Consider the following 19,031-nt stretch of genomic DNA (forward strand, 5'->3'; position numbering starts at 1 on the left):
CCACCTCCAGACTACGGCAGATCTCCTGCACCAGCTGGGGTTCTCCATCAATGTGCCGAAGTCACACCTGTGCCCCTCTCAGAAGCTCCTCTTCATCGGAGCGGTTCTCGACTCTGCGCGGTTTCGGGTCTATCCACCCGAACAGCGGGTCCGGGATATTCAGGCTCGGATTCCCATCTTTCTGCCGTTATCCCGGGTCTCGGTCAGGTTGACGCTGCGGCTTCTGGGGCTGATGGCCTCCTGCATCCTACTGGTGCATCACGCCAGGTGGCGGATGCGGGCTCTGCAGTGGGACCTGAAGTTTCAGTGGGCCCAGCATCAGGGCAACCTGTCCGACCACGTCCTGATCTCGGAGGGCTCTGCGAGACAGCTGCAGTGCTGGCTCACGGACCGCGATTGGGTCAGCGGCAGATCCCTCTCCCTTCCCCAACTGGAGCACGTAGTTGTGACGGACGCGTCCCTCCAGGGCTGGGGAGGCCACATGGGAGAGGCGGAGATCAGAGGCCTCTGGTCTCCGGCGGAGGCCCTGCTCCACATCAACCTGTTGGAGCTCAGGGCGATTCGTCTAGCGCTGAAGGCATTCCTCTCCTCTGTCCGGGGGAAGGTAGTGCAGGTGTTCACGGAGAACACCACCGCCATGTGGTACTGCAACAAACAGGGCGGGGTGGGGTCGTGGACCCTTTGCCAGGAGGCTCTGCGCCTCTGGCAATGGCTGGAACGCCAGGGCGTGACCCTGGTGGCTCAACACCTGGCAGGTTCTCTGAACGCCAGGGCGGACGAGCTCAGCCGTCTGTGCATGATGGATCACGAATGGCGTCTGAACTCTGACGTGGCGCAAGGCCTCTTTCAGCGATGGGGAGAGCCTTGGTTAGATCTATTCGCCACCGAAGAGAACGTGCAATGTCATCAGTTCTGCGCGTTGGCATTTCCAAGGCGGCACTCGCTCGGAGATGCTTTTCGTCGCGAGTGGCGCTGCGGTCTATTGTACGCCTTTCCGCCTATACCACTTCTGCCCAGTGTGCTGAAGAAGATCAAGCGCGACCGGGCCCAAGTCATCCTTGTGGCTCCGGACTGGGCACGAAGGTACTGGTATCCAGATCTACTCAGTATGTCAGTCGATCCCCCGGTTCGTCTGCCTCTTCAGGAGGACCTTCTGTCGCAGCAGCAGGGGACGGTCCTCCACCCGAACCTGTCCAGTCTCCACCTTCATGCTTGGAGATTGAGCGGCGACAGTTGAGGCCATTTCACTTGCCTCCTGAAGTCTGTAACATCATTCTGGCAGCCAGGCGTCCCTCCACAAATTCGGTATACGCCTGCAGGTGGAACAGATTTGTGGCATGGTGCACAGCAAAGGCTGTGGATCCTTTTGCTGCCCCTCTCTCTGAGGTTCTTCTCTTCCTTCTTTCTCTTGCCCAGCAGGGCTCTGCTCTGGGCACTATCAAGGGCTACCTTTCTGCCCTTTCAGCCTTTCTGAGGCTGCCTGATCAACCCTCTTTGTTCAAGTCCCCTATTGTAAATAGATTTCTAAAGGGCATCACACACACGTTCCCTCCTGTTCCGTTTGTGATGCATCAGTGGGACTTGAACCTTGTTCTTACGTTTTTGATGTGCGCTCCCTTTGAGCCACTTCACAACTGTCCTCTCCGCCTTCTAACTCTGAAGACTGCTTTCCTGGTTGCCATCACCTCTGCCAGGAGAATGAGTGAGCTCCAGGCCCTTTCTTGTACGCCTCCTTTCCTTTCTGTCCATCCGGACAAGGTTGTGTTGCGTACTAAGCCATCTTTCCTGCTCAAGGTTGTCACATCGGGCAGTCCATCACCTTGCCAACCTTCTTTCCGCCTCTGCATCCCTCTAAAGTGGAAGAGCGGCTCCACCGTCTCGACCCAAAACGTGCGCTCTCATTCTACTTGGATCGCACACGCCAGTTCCAGGTGGATGACCCACTCTTTGTTGGTTACGTGGGCGCTAAGAAAGGGAAAACGGTGCACAAGCGGACCATCTCCCGGTGGATCATCTTGTGTATCCAGGCATGTTACTCCTTGGCTAAGAAGGAGCCCCCGGTTGGATTGCGGGCTCATTCCACCCGAGCCACGGCGACTACTACTGCCCTGGGCCAGGGAGTGCCCTTACAAGACATCTGTCAGGCAGCTACGTGGGCCTCGCTGCACACGTTTGCAAGACACTACTGCATAGACAGCCAAGTCCGGAGGGATGGCTTCTTTGGCCGTTCCGTCCTCCAGAACTTTCTGGTGTGATTATTGGTTCGCAGACCCACCACCGGGGTTGGTATTGCTGGGGTATCTATTCTAAGGTAAGGAATCTATCACTAACGTGTCTCTTTCAGATGCACAAGTTACTACTTGTGAAAATATATATTTGTAAGAGACATTAGTTAGTGATAGATTCCTTACCGACCTACCCATCCTCCCCGTTCTGCGAACCGATATCTAGGGTTAGGGTTATCCTCTTTCAGGGCCCTAGTTTCAATGGCACCAGTGTTGGTTTTTAACATGGCTCAGCGCTTCTGGTGCGGAAAAGCTGTGTCTAAGAACTGACGTCATCACGGCGTCGCCGACGACTGACGCGGAGCTGCAGACGACGCCTGCCGACGCGCAAGGGTACTGCTACGCAAAAAAATTCCGGATCCAGTCTGACGCCTGGGGGTATTCTAAGGTAAGGAATCTATCACTAACTAATGTCTCTTACAGATATATCGTTACACAAGTAGTAACTTGTGCATTAGGATTTATAAATGGAATGCTGTCCTCTTGGCCTCTGTTAGACTGCATTGTGAATTGGTGAATCTGGGACAAGCAGTAAATGGTGGGCATCTTTAGTTCTTATGTTGTAGGTTGCTAAGAATGCTTGGTGCAGCAGTGGACCAATTCAGTCCGTTTGAACTCTCATGTAACAAGTATTTCTTCATTTCTGACCATGTGTGGTGGAAGCTCAGGAGCAAGCAAAATACTGTAATCATCTAGTCTTTTAGTAATGTAAAGGTGCATCTATCTCTATTTTGAGAGCTTTTTACATAAGAGCCTCAATAAGAAAATACAAAAATGACTGTTGGAAGTCTTGGTTCTCTCCATTGCCTTCAAATACCCATCTCACATTCCCTAACAGACAAATTGGTGGGTATTGATGGTCTCAACAATGTAGTCTTTCCTCATTTTATTTTCATCCTATGTACCTTTTTTGATGGTTGTATTTAGAAAAAATGAAGATGTCTAAATTTGGGTTTAATTTTATTTCTTTTTGCAGACCTCAGAATACATTATTCAAGCTTATAAATATGGCGCATTTGAGAAGATCCCAGAATTCATTGCTTTCAGAAACAGACTGAACAATTCTCTTCATTTTGCACAAGTCCGCACTGAACGCATGTTGTTGGATCTTTTACTTGAAGCTAATATGTAGGTATTCAAACCAACACAATTTAAATTGTGTGCTTTTAGTCTGTGGCACAGTGCCAAACCTCGGGCCTCATGTGATTTATTGTAAATCAAATTCTTTTTATAATCTCATGATGAGGATTTGCAATTTAATTTAGATAATACGTTTGCTATACCAGTCCGTAGGATGTTCTTTAGATGTCTGATTGAGGGGCTTGATGAAATTGGCCTCAGGTAGGCTGGTTGCACTGAACAAATCACAAAACTGAGGTGAAGTACATATGACTAAGTAGGGTGTCCTGGCGAATACCTTGTTGTACCCTCTTGACTTTAGACTGTCTTAGCTTGGGCTCATGGCAGGGTAGTAATAAAATGAAGAATAATTTATTGTTCAACCTTGGGGCCTCACCATCCCAAGTGTAGAAGGAAACCTGTATGCTTAGCAGATTAGTATAATGCTTTGGAGATGTTAATTGATCCAAGACTTAGTCACTGCATTGCTAACAGTATGTTTTTGATGGTGTATGATCGAGTCAAGTTTACTATTCTTTGCATTAAGGTGTTTAGCAATTCAATAAAGAAATTATACAGTGCTAGCCTCTCTCATATTCAGTTTCATGACCTGATCTATCCAGCTACATTATGGTTCTCTGACTTAACGTACCCACCACCCTGAGACTCGGCTTCTTGGCCTAAGAATTAAAACATCAGGGGATTGTAGTGTATCCATGGGAAATCTAGATTGTGTTCTATTTCATTGGCTGTTTAGTCGCATGCTTATTGGAATATTAGTATATTTTTAAATAGGTTGGGTGATAATATGTATGTTTGTTTAGCCTATCAACATTTCGGGTTACATAGAGCCTAGTCCTGTGTTTCTAAAAGTAACCTAGCTAGTGAAAACTGGGGAAAGTATTTTTTCTTTGTGGTAATTATTTATTTATTATCATCTTCAGATTCTGTGATTTCTTTGTTTCTCCTATTTTAACAATTTTGTTTTTTTTGTATCGGTGATCTTGCCCACTGTTTAAGGGGTGCTGCATTAAATGTCATTTACAAATGGAAGTTTAACCTTTACCTTGGTTACATACTGAGAGTTGAAGAGATTTCAATCTGAAAATGCTATGTACCACAGTGTTCTTGCCTGGTCACTACTCCAGAGCTGAACTATATATGGTATGACATTCTTATTAGTGTTTGTTTTAAGTTATCTCAGCTTTGGCTGCAGCAGTTCATAGACCAGAAGTATAGATGGTATTAGCACAATAGTCTGTTTGAGCATGAGCAGCGAAACTCAGTATCTGATCCTAATTCCTTCCTTTATTAACCCCCTTTCATGGTTAATTTGCGTAAAATATAAAAATACTCCGCTTGAGAACACTTAAGGGAAAACAATTTTTTTCCCAAATCCCCTGTAATTCTATGGGATGCACTTAAATGTGCTATAAGAGGGCAAATCACTAAACTAATGTCCCCAAAAAACGGCAGTATTAAGAACACTACAATTCCTATGTGCTGAAATCATAAATTAATAGGAGATGTAACAAGTCCCTACTTAAAGATATCTGATAGACATCTAGCTGCAGATTAGTTACCTTTGAATTATTCTCAGGCGCCAGACTGGATCCAGAGAAAGTAGCTCTGCGTGCCGGTACAGGGCATCATGCGACCCCATAGCGACGTCGTCCACCGGATGTGGCGTTGACTGATTCCTTCTAAGCCCTCCGATTCACGGTAGGCCACAAACACTTTCAGTTCACCGTGCTCCCTTTTGGCCTTACCAACGCCCCTCGGGTGTTCACGAAAGTGATGGCGGTGGTCGTAGCTCATCTGCGCAGATCGGGGGTTTCAGTCTTCCCCTATCTCAATGACTGGTTGTTGGAGGAGGGCTCGCCCCAGGCAGTCGTCTCTCACCTCCAGACTACGGCCGACCTCTTGCATTTGCTGGGGTTCTCCATCAACCTGCAGAAGTCACACCTGACCCCCATCCCTCTCAGAAGCTCCTCTTCATTGGAGCGGTTCTGGACACGGCACAGTTTCGGATCTATCTTCCCGAGCAGCGAGTCCGGGACATTCGGGCTATGATTCCGATCTTCCAGCCCTTATCCCGGGTTTTGGTCGGGATGCTGCTGCTGGGCCTCATGGCCTCCTGCATCCTGCTGATCAATCATTCCAGATGGCATATGTGGGCTCTGCAGTGGGACCTGAAGTTCCAGTGGGCGCAGCATCAGGGGAACCTGTCCGAGTACGCCCAGATCTCGAAGGGCACTGCAGTGGTGGCTCACGATTCAGCATTGGGTCAGCGGCAGATCCCTCTCCCTTCCCCAACCGGAGCACGCAGTAGTGACGGATGCAGCCACATGGGAGAGGTGGATATCAGAGGCCTCTGGTCTCCGGAAGATCCAGGCTCAATATCAACCTTCTGGAGCACCGGGCGATCCTACTTGCACTGAAGGCATTCCACCCCAGTGTCAAGGGGAGAGTAGTGTAGGTGTTCACATTCAACACCACTGCCATGTGGTATTGCAACAAGCAAGGCGGGGTAGGGTCGTGGACCCTTTGTCAGGAGGCTTTGCGCCTCTGGACGTGGCTGGAACACCAGGGCATTTTCCAGGGGGTTCAACACTTTGCGGGTTCTTTGAATGCCAGGGCGGACGAACACAGCCGCAGGTGCATGATGGATCACGAATGGTGTCTTCGCTCTGAGATGGCGCAAGGTCTCTCCAGTGAGGAGAGCCTTGGTTTGATCTATTCGCCACTGAAGAGAACGTGCAATGTCAGCAATTCTGCGTGTTGGAATTTCCAAAGCTGCTTCACTCGCTCGGCGACTCTTTTCGTCGCAAGTGGAGTTGCGGTCTATTGTACTCCTTTCCGCCTATACCACTTCTACCCAGAGTGCTGAAGATCAGGGCGCGACTGGACCCACGTCATTCTTGTGGCTCTGGACTGGGCTCGAAGAGTTTGGTATCCTGAGCTACTCAGTATGAGCGTGGATCCCCTGATCCGATTACCTCTTCGGGAGGATCTTCTGTCACTGCAGCAGGGTATGGTCCTCCACCCGAACCTGTCCAGCCTCCACCTCCTTGCATGGAGATTGAGCTGCAAAAGTTGATTCCATTTGACTTGCCTCCTGAAATCTGTGATATCATTCTGGCAGCCAGGCGTCCATCCACTAAATTTGTATACGCCTGCAGGTGGAACACATTTGTGGCATGGTGCACAGCAAAGGCTGTGTATCCCCTTTCTGCCCTTCTTTCAGAAGTTCTCTTGTTCCTCCTTTCTTTGGTCCAGCAGGGTACTGCTCTGTGCACACTTAAGTACTCTCTCTCAGCCATCTCCGCCTTTCTTCGGCTCCCTGATCAGCCCTCTCCTTTCAAGTCCCCAGTTGTAAATAGATTTCTCAAAGGCATTACTCACCTTTTACTTCCTATTCCATTTGTGATGCCGCAGTGGGACTTGAATCTGGTTCTTATTTGATGTGCGCTCCTTTTGAGCCGCGTCACAACTGTCCTCTTCGTTTACTGACTTTAAAGACTGCTTTCCTGGTTGCAATCACCTCCGCTAGGCGCGTGAGTGACTTCCAGGCTCGTTCCTGTCAACCTCCTTGTGTGTCTGTTCATCCGGACAAAGTTATGCTCCGCACTCGTCCTTCCTTCTTGCTAAAGGTTTTTACTGCCTTCCACATCAGGCAAACTATCACCCTGCCCACTTTCTTTCTGCCTCTGCACCCTTCCAGAGAGGAAGAGAGGCTCCACCGTCTGGACCCAAAACGTGCACGCTCTTTTCCCTGAATCGCACACAACAGTTCCCGGTGGATGACCAGCTCTTTGTTGGCTACGTAGGTGCCGAGAAAGGCCGGGGTGTACACAAGAGGACTATCTCCCGCTGGGTCGTCTTGTGTATAAAAGCCTGTTATTCTCTGGCTAAAAAGGAACCTCCGTTGCGGCTGCGCGCCCATTCTACCAGGGCGACAGCAGCTACTACTGCATTGGGATGTGGTGTCCCCTGCAAGACATCTGTCAGGCAGCAGCCACGTAGGCCTCGCTGCACACTTTTACTAAGCATTATTGCCTTGACAGCCAAGTCCATAGAGACAGCTTCTTTGGCCGTTCTGCTCTCCATGACTTTCTGGTTGTGATCTTTGTTCGCAGACCAACCACCGGGGTTGGTATTGCTGGTGTATCTATTCTAAGGTAAGGGATCTATCACTAACATGTCTCTTTCAGATGCATAGGTTACTTACCTTCGGTAACGATGTATCTGTAAGAGACATTAGTTGGTGACCGATTGCTTACCGCCCCACCCATCCTCCCCGTTTGTCGATCTGATCTCTAGGGTTAAGTTAATCCCTTTCAACTAGTGTAAATGCACCAGTGGTCAGTATCTTGCATGGCTCTGCGTTCCTGGCGCGGAAAGTAGTGTAGAGGACAGACGTCCGTGCACGAAGGCGGCATCTACATAGCTTCAGCGACATCATCCCGGCGATCACGACACCTATGACGGATGCAGAGCTGCACAACTCCACCTTACAACGCGCAGAGGTACTGCTGACAAAGTTTCCGGATCCAGTCTGACCCTTGGGGGTAATTCTAAGGTAAGGAATCTATCACTAACTAATGTCTCTTATAGATATATCATTACCGAAGGGAAGTAACTTGTGCGGCGCAGTTCTTGCTACTATGTCTCTCCTCCCTGACGACGAGGTGTCTCCTCTTCAACGCCAGTGGACTTCGGGAGTAGCGTCAGTAGAACAGATATTTTCAGGCTACCTTCCGCTGCTTTCAGAGGAGCTCCCTGCTATTTTCTCCTGAGACTAGTATTTTGACGATGTTGGTGATGACATGAGTGACATTACTAAGCCTCCTCTGGAGTATCATTGAATGTCTGATCTTGGTGAGGCTAGTGGCCATGACTTTTCGACCCCCCCCCCCGCCTTTTCTCCTTCTAATCTCTCTACTGAGGCTAGCTCTGCTTTTGCTGAGCTGTTGCAGAGTTGCTGTGGTCCTGGGGCTGGGGCTGCAGCTTCCTTCTGTAGAAGCTTCCATTAATCCCCTACTTGGGGTGCTTCGTCAGGGCCAGATTGGGGCTGAGCCTGTGCTCTCCTTCAGTGAAGTCCTTTTTGTATTCTGTTTGGCTCATGGACTAAACCGGTTCAAAGGCTTCAGTGGACTGGTCTATAGCTCTTAGGCACTGTCCTGCCCCTGGAGACCTGGTCTGCTACTTGCGAAAGCCTACTCTGCACAGCTTTGTGGTTCAAGTTGCTACAGCCTCCTCCATCGGTGCCCTGCCTGACGTCCCTCCAGACTTGGAATCTAAAAGTCTAGATTCTGTAGGTCGATATAACTTTTCTTCCACCAGTTCTGCTTTTGCGGGCCCTTAATACCACTAGTGTTCTGGCATGTTTTTCTCATTTTTTATGGGATTTGGTCTCCCCGTCTCCCCTGATGACACTCGGGACACTCCTACTTAGCTAATCCAGCATGCCTGTCAGGCGACATTTCTGATTTGCTGTGGTGTGGATACCACAGGTTCTACCGGGCGAGCCATGGGCCATTCGGTAGCTCTTCGCCGGCATGCCTGGTTACACACCAGTGGTTTTTCAGAGGCCATTTAATCCACCTTGGCATGCCTTTTGATGGCCAACATCTGTTTGGCTTTCAATCTGACTCCACTTTACACCGTTTTCGTGATAGTCTGGGTGGAGTGAAGTCTTAAGCCCTGCTTGTTACATTGTCCGTTCCCCTTTTACTCCTGTACTGATCGTGTACAGGGTATAGCCACCTGCTTATTTCTTTTACATGTGACCTGTTTTGGAGTTGGGCCATGGGTTTTATTTCACACTTCACCTATGATTGGCACGGCTCCTGCTGTTTAAAAAAAAAATTTAATACTTGACCTATTACTGGCTAGTTATGGTCCCAGTTATTGGGGCACATTTTGTATCTGAAAGAAATCATTCTAGATTCCTTACCTTAGAATTAACTGCAGGCGCCAGACTGGATCCGTAAAATTTTTCATCAGCAGTACCCCTGCGTGTCGAACAGTGGCGTCTGTCTTCTCCGTGTTCGTCGTTGGCGTCGTGGTCGTCTGGATGACGTTGTGGTAGCTACATCGACGCCGCCCTCGGGCGCAGAAGTCAGTTTTCTTTTTCCGCGCCAGCCAGCACAGATCCGGAAAGAGAGGTACCTCCAGTCACTTTTTGACTGACTTTTTCTCGACTTTTGTTGACACCGTTTTTGCTGAGTCTTCGACTCCTGGTGCACGAGGGATGCCCAGCTTCAAGGCTTGCGGTTCTTGTAGCTGACTGATGTCGGTGACAGATCCGCACTTCGTGTGCCTGTTGTGCCTGGAGCTCGACCACGACCCCAAGTCGTGCTTTGACTGCCGGACCATGAATCCGAAGTCTTTGCAGGAGCGGTCCCGAAAGCTTCTCAAGGCCCGGCAGTTGGCTCTGCGCCGTTCAAGGTCCCGGTCGCGTAGGAGGTCGAGGGACCAGTCGCGGAGCCACAATCCTCATTCTTCGTCGAGTCTTCGCACTCAGGGTCAGGTAAGTCGAAGCACAAGAAGTCGAAGAAGCATCGTCGCTCTTTGGCTTCTCCCCGTCCGTCTGCTGAAGTGACGAGGGATGAGGGTGGTGCCCCTTCCTTTGCTCCACGTGCGGAGCCTGAAGGGTCGACTCTGGCTTCCCCCCTTACCGGGACCCGGAGCGTCCCCTGCCCAGCTTCGTCAATTTTACAAAGCGTTGCATGCCATTTTTGGGCAGCCCTTCTCTGCTGCGCCTTCGGGCCCCGCTGAGTCAGCTGGGGACCCTGGGTCTTCGATGCCAGCGGCTGCTGCCCCAGCTCTGCAGGTCCCCCTTGAATCCAGGCCTGGATCCGGATCGGCGCCGGTCGACCTTGTGACACCTCCACCGGCGCCTATTAACATTTTCACCACATCTGCAACCAGCGGCTGCTGTGTCCCCAGCCGACATCGACCCCGGCCTCCACTTCGATGTAGCCGGATCTGGCGCCGACGGGTAATTTTGTCCCTTGTTCAACCCTTTCTCTGTTAAGACCAGATTGGCAGCCAGAAGAGTGTGAGTTCTGGGAGGGGTTTGGAGACCCTCTAGGTGACCAGTTTGGATAAGAACCGGACTGGAGAGAGGAACCTGGGGAAGCCATTGGTCTGTATACCTCACCGGACGTTCGCATGTTGTCTCCTCCTAACGTGGCTACGGAGGAGGGAGCGTCTTTTGCCGTGGTGTTGCGTAGGGCGGATGAGGCTCTTCACCTCGAGCAACCTACGGTGACAGTCAGGACTAACCTCCTGACAGAGGTGCTTCAACTGGCAGTGAGTTCTTCTGAGCTCCTGCTTCTGTTTAATAAAGCCCTCGCTGACACTCTTTCGGGCACCTGGTCCAGCCCCAACACAGTGGCTCCTGTGGATAGGAGGTTTGGCCGACACCACCGCCTGGCTCCAGGCACCCCATCTTTCCTCTTCCTATTCCCCTCCCCTGAGAACTTGGTGGTTCAAGCCTCCTCCTCCAAGGGCGCATTCCCTAGCGCTCCATCTGATAGGGAATCCAAAAAGCTGGATCATCTTGGGAGAGGTTTTCTTCCTTCAGCTTCAGACTGCGGTTGGTAAACACCGAATGTCTGTTGGGCAGTTACTCCCACTCCGTGTGGGATACGGTTGCTGCCTCAGTGCCTGGAGGAGGCCGGGCCATACTCTCTTGCGCAGTTGCGGAAGGGAGAGACGCTGCAAAGTTTACCATCCGCTGTGGGCTGGATACCGCCGACTCACTAGGCAGGACGATTTCCACATCAGTAGCCCTTCAACGCTACGCCTTATCTGAAAGAAACAGGTTAGTATTAGATTTCTTACCTTAGAATATCCCCAGGTGTCAGTCTGGATCCGGAAACGTTTGCGTTGCAGTACTCTTGCGCGTCGCTAGGCGTCGTCTGCGGCTCCACGTCCGTCGTTGGGGCCGGGATGACGTCGCCGGAGTACTTAGACGCCGCCCTCGCGCGCTGACGTCAGTTCTTCTTTTTTTCGCGCCAGCAAGCGCAGATCTGGAAAAAAGTGGTACCCTTTAGTCATTTTTTGACTAAACTTTTTCGATCCTTTTTGATCTGTTTTTCGAGATGAACGACTCCCATCGGTGCTGGTAGGGATGCCCGGGCTCAAACCCTGTGCCGACTGCAACCGACTGATGTCGGTTACTGACCCCCATCGCTGGTGCCTGTATTGCTTAGGGGCCGACCACGATGACAAGTCGTGCCCAGACTGCCGGGCCTTGACGTCGAAAGCTAGGCGGTAGTGGTCCCGTAAGCACCTCGAGCTCCGGCAGTCGGCCCCACGCCGCTCGAGTTCACAGTCCAGTAGGAGGTCGAGGGACTGGTTGCGGGGCCGGAGTCATCACAGTTCGGCGTGTCGCCACCACTTGTCGTGCTCCAAGTCCTCAGGTAAGAGGCACAAGAAGTCGAAGAAGGGACACCGCTCTTCTGACTCCCCCGATGCGGCTGGGGGTTCCGGTGACACCTCCCACGCGGAGCTGCAGGCGTCGCGGCCTGCTCCATACCTGCTGGTCCCTGGGCAGAACGCGACGCTGGAGGAGATCGATGCCTTCCTCACGGCCATGAGGTCGCTCACTCCTCCTTCTGGTTCCGTGGCGCCTTCGGGCCCCACGGTCCCGTCTGGGAGCCCAAGCGGGCCGGGTGCTCCGGCCCCGGTGCCGTCGGGTGCTTCGGCGCCATTGACGACTTCGGTCCTGACACCCCAGGTCCCCACTGGATCCGGGTCGCCGCTTGTCGACCTAACGACTCCTCTGCCGGCGTCGACTCCTAGGGTGTCGCCCACGACACCGTCTCTGGACGACGTCGTCCCTGATCCTCCCCTCGATCCGTGCTGGAACGGCGTCTATCGACGCCGCATTCGACACTGAGAGAAGTGCCTTACTTCTATGATCTGGCCCCATTATTTAAACCTGAGTACCTGGAGATGGAGGACGAGGCGGATTGGGAGGGGTCTGAGGACCCTCTGGCATGGGAGTGCCAGTCTTTTCAGGACTGGGCAGGTGAACTAGGGGAGGCCAGTGGTTTGGACACTTCGCCCGACACTGGATTTGTGTCCCCTCCTACCGTGGCTACGAAGGAGGGGGCTGCCTACAGTGTGGTGCTGACTAGGGCAGCCAAGGCCTCGTCTCGTAAGCTCCCCGTCGCGGCCGTGAGGACTCACCTCCTCACTAAGGTCCTCAAACCACAGGCAAGCTCTTCGGAGCCTCTACTGCCATTCAATGAGGCCTTAACTGACATTCTGTTGGGCACTTGGTCCAGGCCCGCTACAGGTCCCCCTGTAGATAGGAAAGTGGCCAGACACCTGCCCCGGGCGACCCTTGTTTCCTGTCCACCCACACTACCCCCGAGAGCCTGGTTATTCAGGCCTCCAATTCCCAGACCGCATTCCCGACAGCTCCCCCTGATCGGGAATCCAAAAGGTATGAACAGTAAGATGTTCTCCTCACTTAGTTTGGGGTTGCGGTCGGTCAACACCGCTTGCCTTTTGGGCCGTTATACCCACTCTCTGTGGGACACAGTCGCGGATGTGCTGCCGCAATGCCCAGAGGAGGCCCTGGTTAAATTCGCCCAAAACCTTGCTGAGGGGCGAGATGCGGCACGGTTTTCCATTTGCTGGATACCACAGACTTGCTAGGCCGGGCGATTGCAACGACAGTGGCGGTTTGCTGCCACGCCTGGCTGAGATCTGCCAATTTTTCAGCCGATGTCCAGAACACCCTTATGATCATGCCGTTTGATGGCCTTCGCCTCATTGGCGACAAGGCAGACAGTGCGCTTGAGCGCTTTAAGGACTCCAGGGCTACGGCCAAGTCCTTGGGCCTGTCGGCCCGCGTCAGCAAACTGCTGCCTTTCGCTCCTTTCGTGGCCAAGGAAGGGGCACCCCCGTACGTCCTGCCAGCCACGGGCTGCAGACTAACATCCAGCGCGGTGGCGGACGTGGTAACCGCCGTGGCGGTGCCAGGGGACAGCGGCGAGGCCAGTACACATCCACCCCCGCAGTATACGCCTCAAAGCCCTCCTAGTCCGAACTTTCAGGCCAATTTCATGCCAGTGGGGGGCAGGGTTTGCCATCACCTCCACCACTGGCGCGACATCACATCGGACAGGTGGGTGCTGCAAATCGTCTTAAGGGGATACTCCCTCCCCTTGAGGCGACCCCTCCAGCCAGGCCACTGCAATACCACCGCGTGTCGGGGGATCACTTGCAGCTTCTGCAAGAGGAAGTTACAGCCCTCTTGGCCATGGGGGCCATTGAGCGCGTTCCTGGGCCAGGAGTAGGGTGTAGTTGTTACACCCACTGCTTTCGGGTTCCCAAGAAGGGCAAAGGCGGCCTATGTCCTATCTTGGACCTGCGGAACGTCAACAGCTTCCTCCGGAAGGAGAAGTTCAAGATGCTGACTCTGGCTCAGGGCTTAGCTACCCTACCTTACCCACCTTCTTTCCGCCTCCGCATCCCTCGAAAGAGGAAGAGAGGCTCCACCGTCTGGACCCAAAACGTGCGCTCTCATACTATCTGGATCGCACAAGCCAGTTCCGGGTGGATGACCAAATCTTTGTTGGTTACGTGGGCGGTAAGAAGGGATGGGCGGTGCACAAACGGACCATTTCTCGGTGGGTCATTTTGTGCCTCAAGGCTTGTTATTCACTGGTTAAAAAGGAGCCTCCTTGGGGGCTGCGTGCCCATTCCACTCGGGCCACGGCGGCTACTACTGCCCTGGGTCGGGTAGTCCCCTTGCAGGACATCTGTCAGGCAGCTATGTGGGCCTCACTGCACACGTTCGCAAGACACTACTGCCTGGACTGCCAAGTCCGGAGAGATCAGTAATCACCACTGGGTATGGGTTCCCATGCAGTAAGGCCAAACCCTGCCTTAACTATGAATATCACACAAAATGCCAATACTGCCAAATTACTTCAATGTGCTCTTTTGTAAACTGCATCCGATTTTAAACAGAATGCAACCGAGACCTTTATCATAGAATTAATCCATTCAAGATTTGCATTTTATTTACAAATATTTTTCTTTTTCCTATTTTTCAAACAAACGTATTTTTCTTTACAAAAACTTTGTTGAAGCACAAAACGACACAAAACATGAACATTAATTATGAGACATTCCTTTCATACATCATTCATACTGGGGGGCGTGATCCATCATACTCGACACACACTCAACCAATTGTCAGTCTAAAAGAACATACAGTTTTTACAATTTATATACACTTTGTTTCATGAAGCCATAGATTCTCATTTATAGTTTGACTTCCTATTTTTTTAAAGTGCATACATTCAGAATATCTTGTGGCTTCCACGTATAAAACGTGATGTGTAAAGGTCTACGCGTTTCGAATTCCTGGGTTCTGGAATTCTCTTCAGGACCGTGAGCTGTGAATGATAAACAGGGGACCTGTATTAAAGTTGGTTCTAATGAAACTGCCTTTGGTTCAACACCCATTTCCAAGTCCGGAGAGATGGCTTTTTCGGCCCTTCCGTTCTCCAGGACTCTGGTGTGATTATTGGTTCACAGACCCACCACATGGGTTGGTATTGCTGGGGTATCTATTCTATGGTAAGGAATCTAATACTAACCTGTTCCTTTCAGATGCACAAGTTACTTACCTTCGGTAACGATATATCTGTAAGAAACAGCAGTTAGTATTACATTCCTTACCGCCCCACCCATCCTCCCCATTCTGCGAACCGATATCTAGGGTTAAGGTACATCCCTTTGAGGGCCCTAGTTTCATGGCACCAGTGTAGGTTTTTAATCATGGCTCTGCGTTTCTGTCGCGGAAATCCGCGAGGGCAGCATCTAAGTACTCCGGCGACATCATCCTGGCGCCGTCATCCCGGCTCCAACGACTACAGACGCGGAGCCGCAGACGACACCTAGCGACGTGCAGGGGTACTGCTACGCAAAAGTTTCCGGATCCAGACTGACGCCTGGGGATATTCTAAGGTAAGGAATCTAAAACTAACTACTGTTTCTTACAGATATATCATTACCGAAGGTAAGTAACTTGTGTTTTTCGGGAGATGTCCAATACACCCTTATGGACATGGCCTTTGATGGCCGTCGCCTATTTGGCGACAAGGCAGACAATTCGCAGGAGTGCTTTAAGGACTCTCTGGCTACAGCCAGGTCCTTGGGCCCCACCACCACCCGCCCTGTGCAGTCTGCCTTTCACCCCTTTCGTGGCTACGGAAGGGGTGCCCCACCACGTCCTGCCCCGATCCACAGACCAGCTCAATCTGTTCAGTCCTTGAGCGGCTGGGGACATGGGAACCACTGCTGTGGTTCTGGGGACCAGCGGGCAGGCGGGCCAGTCCACCACAGTCCACCACAGCCTCCTCTGCAGCAGCCTCCAAACCCTCCTAGTCCAACCTTTCAGGGCCACCAAAAGCCGGTGGGCAGCAGGATTCACCATCACCTCCCCCACTGGCGCACTATCACGTCGGACTGGTGGGTTTTGCAGACAGTCCGAAGGGGCTACTCCCTCCCCTTTGAGACTACCCCTCCATTCATGCCACCTCAGTACCATCGCATGTTGGAGGATCATCTGGCCCTTCTCAAACAGGATGTTTCGGCACTCTTGGCCAAGGGAGCCATTGAGCGCGTTCCTGTCCCAGAAGTAGGTTGTGGTTGCTATTCCCACTACTTTCTGGTGCCCAAGAAGGACAAAGGCCTGCGTCCTATCTAGGATCTCAGGAACGTCAACCACTTCCTCCGGAAGGAGACGTTCATGATGTTGACGCTCACTCAGGTCCTGTCTGCCCTCGAACCTGGAGACTGGATGGTAGCATTGGACTTGCAGAACGCTTATTTTCACATCCCCGTCCTACCGGCCTACTGGCGTTACCTGCAGTTCACGGTAGGCCACGAGCATTTTCAGTTTACCGTGTTTCCCCTTTGACCTTACCAGCGCCCCTCGGGTGTTCACAAATGTGATGGCTGTGGTCGCAGCTCATCTGCGCAGATCAGGGGTTCCAGTCTTCCCCTATCTCGATGACTGGCTGTTGAAGGAGAGCATGCCCCAGGCTGTCGTCTTCCACCTCCAGACTACGGCCAACCTCCTGCATTCGCTGGCATTCTCAATCAAAATGCTGAAGTCGCACCTGACCCCCTCTCAGAAGCTCCTCTTCATCGGAGCGGTTCTAGACACGGAGATTTGGGTCTATCCTCACAAACAGCGAGTCCGGGATATTCGGGCTATGATTCTGATCTTTCATCCTCTATCCTGGGTTTCGGTCCGGATGACCCTCAGGCTACTGGGCCTTATGGCTTCCTGCAATCTGCTGTTGGACCATGCCAGATGGCATATGTAGGCTCTGCAGTGGGACCTGAAATTACAGTGGGCACAACATCAGGGGAACCTGTCCGATTGTGTCCAGATCTCATAGGGCACTGCACACCAATTGCAGTGGTGGCTAACTAACCAGGGTTGGGTTGACGCAGATCCCTCTTCCTTCCCCAACCAGAGTTTACAGTGGTGACCGATGCATCACTTTGGGTAAGGGGCGACCACATGGGGGAGGCGGAGATCAGAGGCCTCTGTCTCCAGGGGAGTCTGGGCTCCCCATCAACCTTCTGGAGCTTCGGGAGATTCATCTTGCACTCAAAGCATTCCTTCCCTCTGTCCGTGGAAGAGTAGTGCAGGTGTTCATGCACAACACCACTGCCATGTGATACTGCAACAAACAAGGCGGGTGGGGTCTTGGACCATATGTCAAGAGGCTCTCCGCCTCTGGACATGGCTGGAATATCAGGGTATATCCCTGGTGGTTCAGCACCTGGCAGGTTCCCTGAACGCCAGTGCGGACGAACTCAGCCGCAGGTGCATAATGGATCACAAATGGTGTCTTCACTTGGAGGTGGTGCAAGGTCAATGTTAGCAATTCTGCGAGTTGGAATTTCCAAGGCAGCACTCTCTAGGCGATGCTTTTCGTCGTGAGTAGAGTTGCGGTCTTCTATACGCCTTTCCGCCTATACCACCTTTGCCCAGAGGGCTGAAGATCAAGCACGACTGGGCCAAAGTCATCCTTGTGGCTCCGGATTGGGCACAAAGAGTCTGGTATCACAAGCTGCTAAACATGGCCACCGATCCTCCGATCAGACTACTCTTCTGGAGGATCTTCTATCACAGCAGCAGTGGACTGTCCTCCCCTCGAACCTGTCCAGCCTCCACCTCCTTGCGTGGAGATTGAGCGACTGCAGTTGTTTTCGTTAGACCTGCCTCACTAAGTCTGTGATGTTATCTTGGCAGCCAGGCGTCCCTCCACTAAGACGGTGTACGCCTGCACATAAAAAAAAAATTGTGAAATTGTGGCATGGTGCACAGCCCCTCCTACTGAGTTCTCTTGTTCCTCCTTTTCTTGGCCCAGCAGGGCTCTGTTCTGGGCATTCTAAAGGGCTACCTCTCACCCATTTTAGCCTTCCTTAGGCTTCCTGATCAGCCTTCTTTTTTCAAGTCCCCTGTTGTAAATCCTTTCCTTAAGGGCATTACTCATCTTTTTCCTACTGTTCCTTTCTTAATGCCCCAGTGGGACTTGAAAATGGTTCTTACATACCTTATGTGCGCTCCCGTTGAGCCGCTACGTTACTGTCCTCTCAGGCTTCTGACTGGTGGTTAGTTCTTTCCACATTGGCCAAACTGTCATTTCATCCACCTTCTTTCCACCTCCGCATCCTTCAAAAGAGGCTCCACTGTCTGGATCCAAAACGTGCGCTTGCCTTCTATTTGGATCGCAACAAACCATTCCGGGGGAATGACCAACTCTTTGTTGGCTACGTGGGCGCCAAGAAAGGTCGGGCCGTGCAAAATCTTCAGGTGGGTCATTTTGTGCATCAAAGCTTGCTATTCTTTGGCAAGGAAGTGGCCTCCAGTGGGACTGTGCGCCCATTCCACCAGGGTGACTGCAGCTACCAGTTCTTTGGGACGGGGAGTCCCCCTTAATGACATCTGTCAGGCAGCTATGTGGGTATCTCTGCGCACATTCACCAAACAATATTGCCTGGACAGTCAACTCCGGAGAGACTGCTTCTTTGGCCATTCTGTTTCCCAGGACTTTCTGGTGTGAACTTAGTTCGCAGAGCCACCTCTGGCGTTTGTATTGCTGGTGTATCCATTTTAAGGTACAGAATCTATAACTGTCTTTCAGATGAACAAGTTACTTACCCTCGGTAGCGATACATTTGTAAGAAACATAGGTTATAGATTCCTTACCGCCCCACTCATCGTCCCCGTTCTGCGAACTGACTTCTAGGGTTATGGGCCCTAGTTTTGTGCACCAGTGGTCAGTTTCTTTCATGGCTCTGCGCTTCCAGCGTGGAAAGTAGTGCACAGAACTGACGTCAGCACGCGAGGGCAGCGTTTATGTAGCTACCGCGACACCATCTTGGTGACCAATACGCCAACGACGAACGCGGAGCCGACCAAGGCCACCTTTCGATGGGTAGGGGTACTGCTGACAAAACTTTCCGAATCCAGTCTAACGCCTGGGGTTAAGTTTAAGGTAAGGAATCTGTAACTAACCTATGTTTCTTACAGATATATAGTTACCAAAGGTAAGTAACTTGTTC

The 19,031-nt window shown here is 51.8% G+C and overlaps 1 protein-coding gene across 1 annotated transcript in view; it reads left to right on the forward strand.

Annotated features, from left to right (window-relative positions):
• Nucleotides 1-19,031, forward strand: part of NAA25 (N-alpha-acetyltransferase 25, NatB auxiliary subunit) — a 988,861-nt gene that overhangs the window by 643,511 nt on the left and 326,319 nt on the right. The window contains exon 16 of the mRNA XM_078667429.1: nt 3,262-3,413. Within this exon, the coding sequence (XP_078523555.1) occupies nt 3,262-3,413 (152 nt within the window). The remainder of the gene's footprint in view (nt 1-3,261; nt 3,414-19,031) is intronic.

The sequence above is a fragment of the Lissotriton helveticus genome, chromosome 11 (assembly GCF_964261635.1).
Source record: "Lissotriton helveticus chromosome 11, aLisHel1.1, whole genome shotgun sequence".
Lineage (NCBI taxonomy): Eukaryota > Metazoa > Chordata > Amphibia > Caudata > Salamandridae > Lissotriton > Lissotriton helveticus.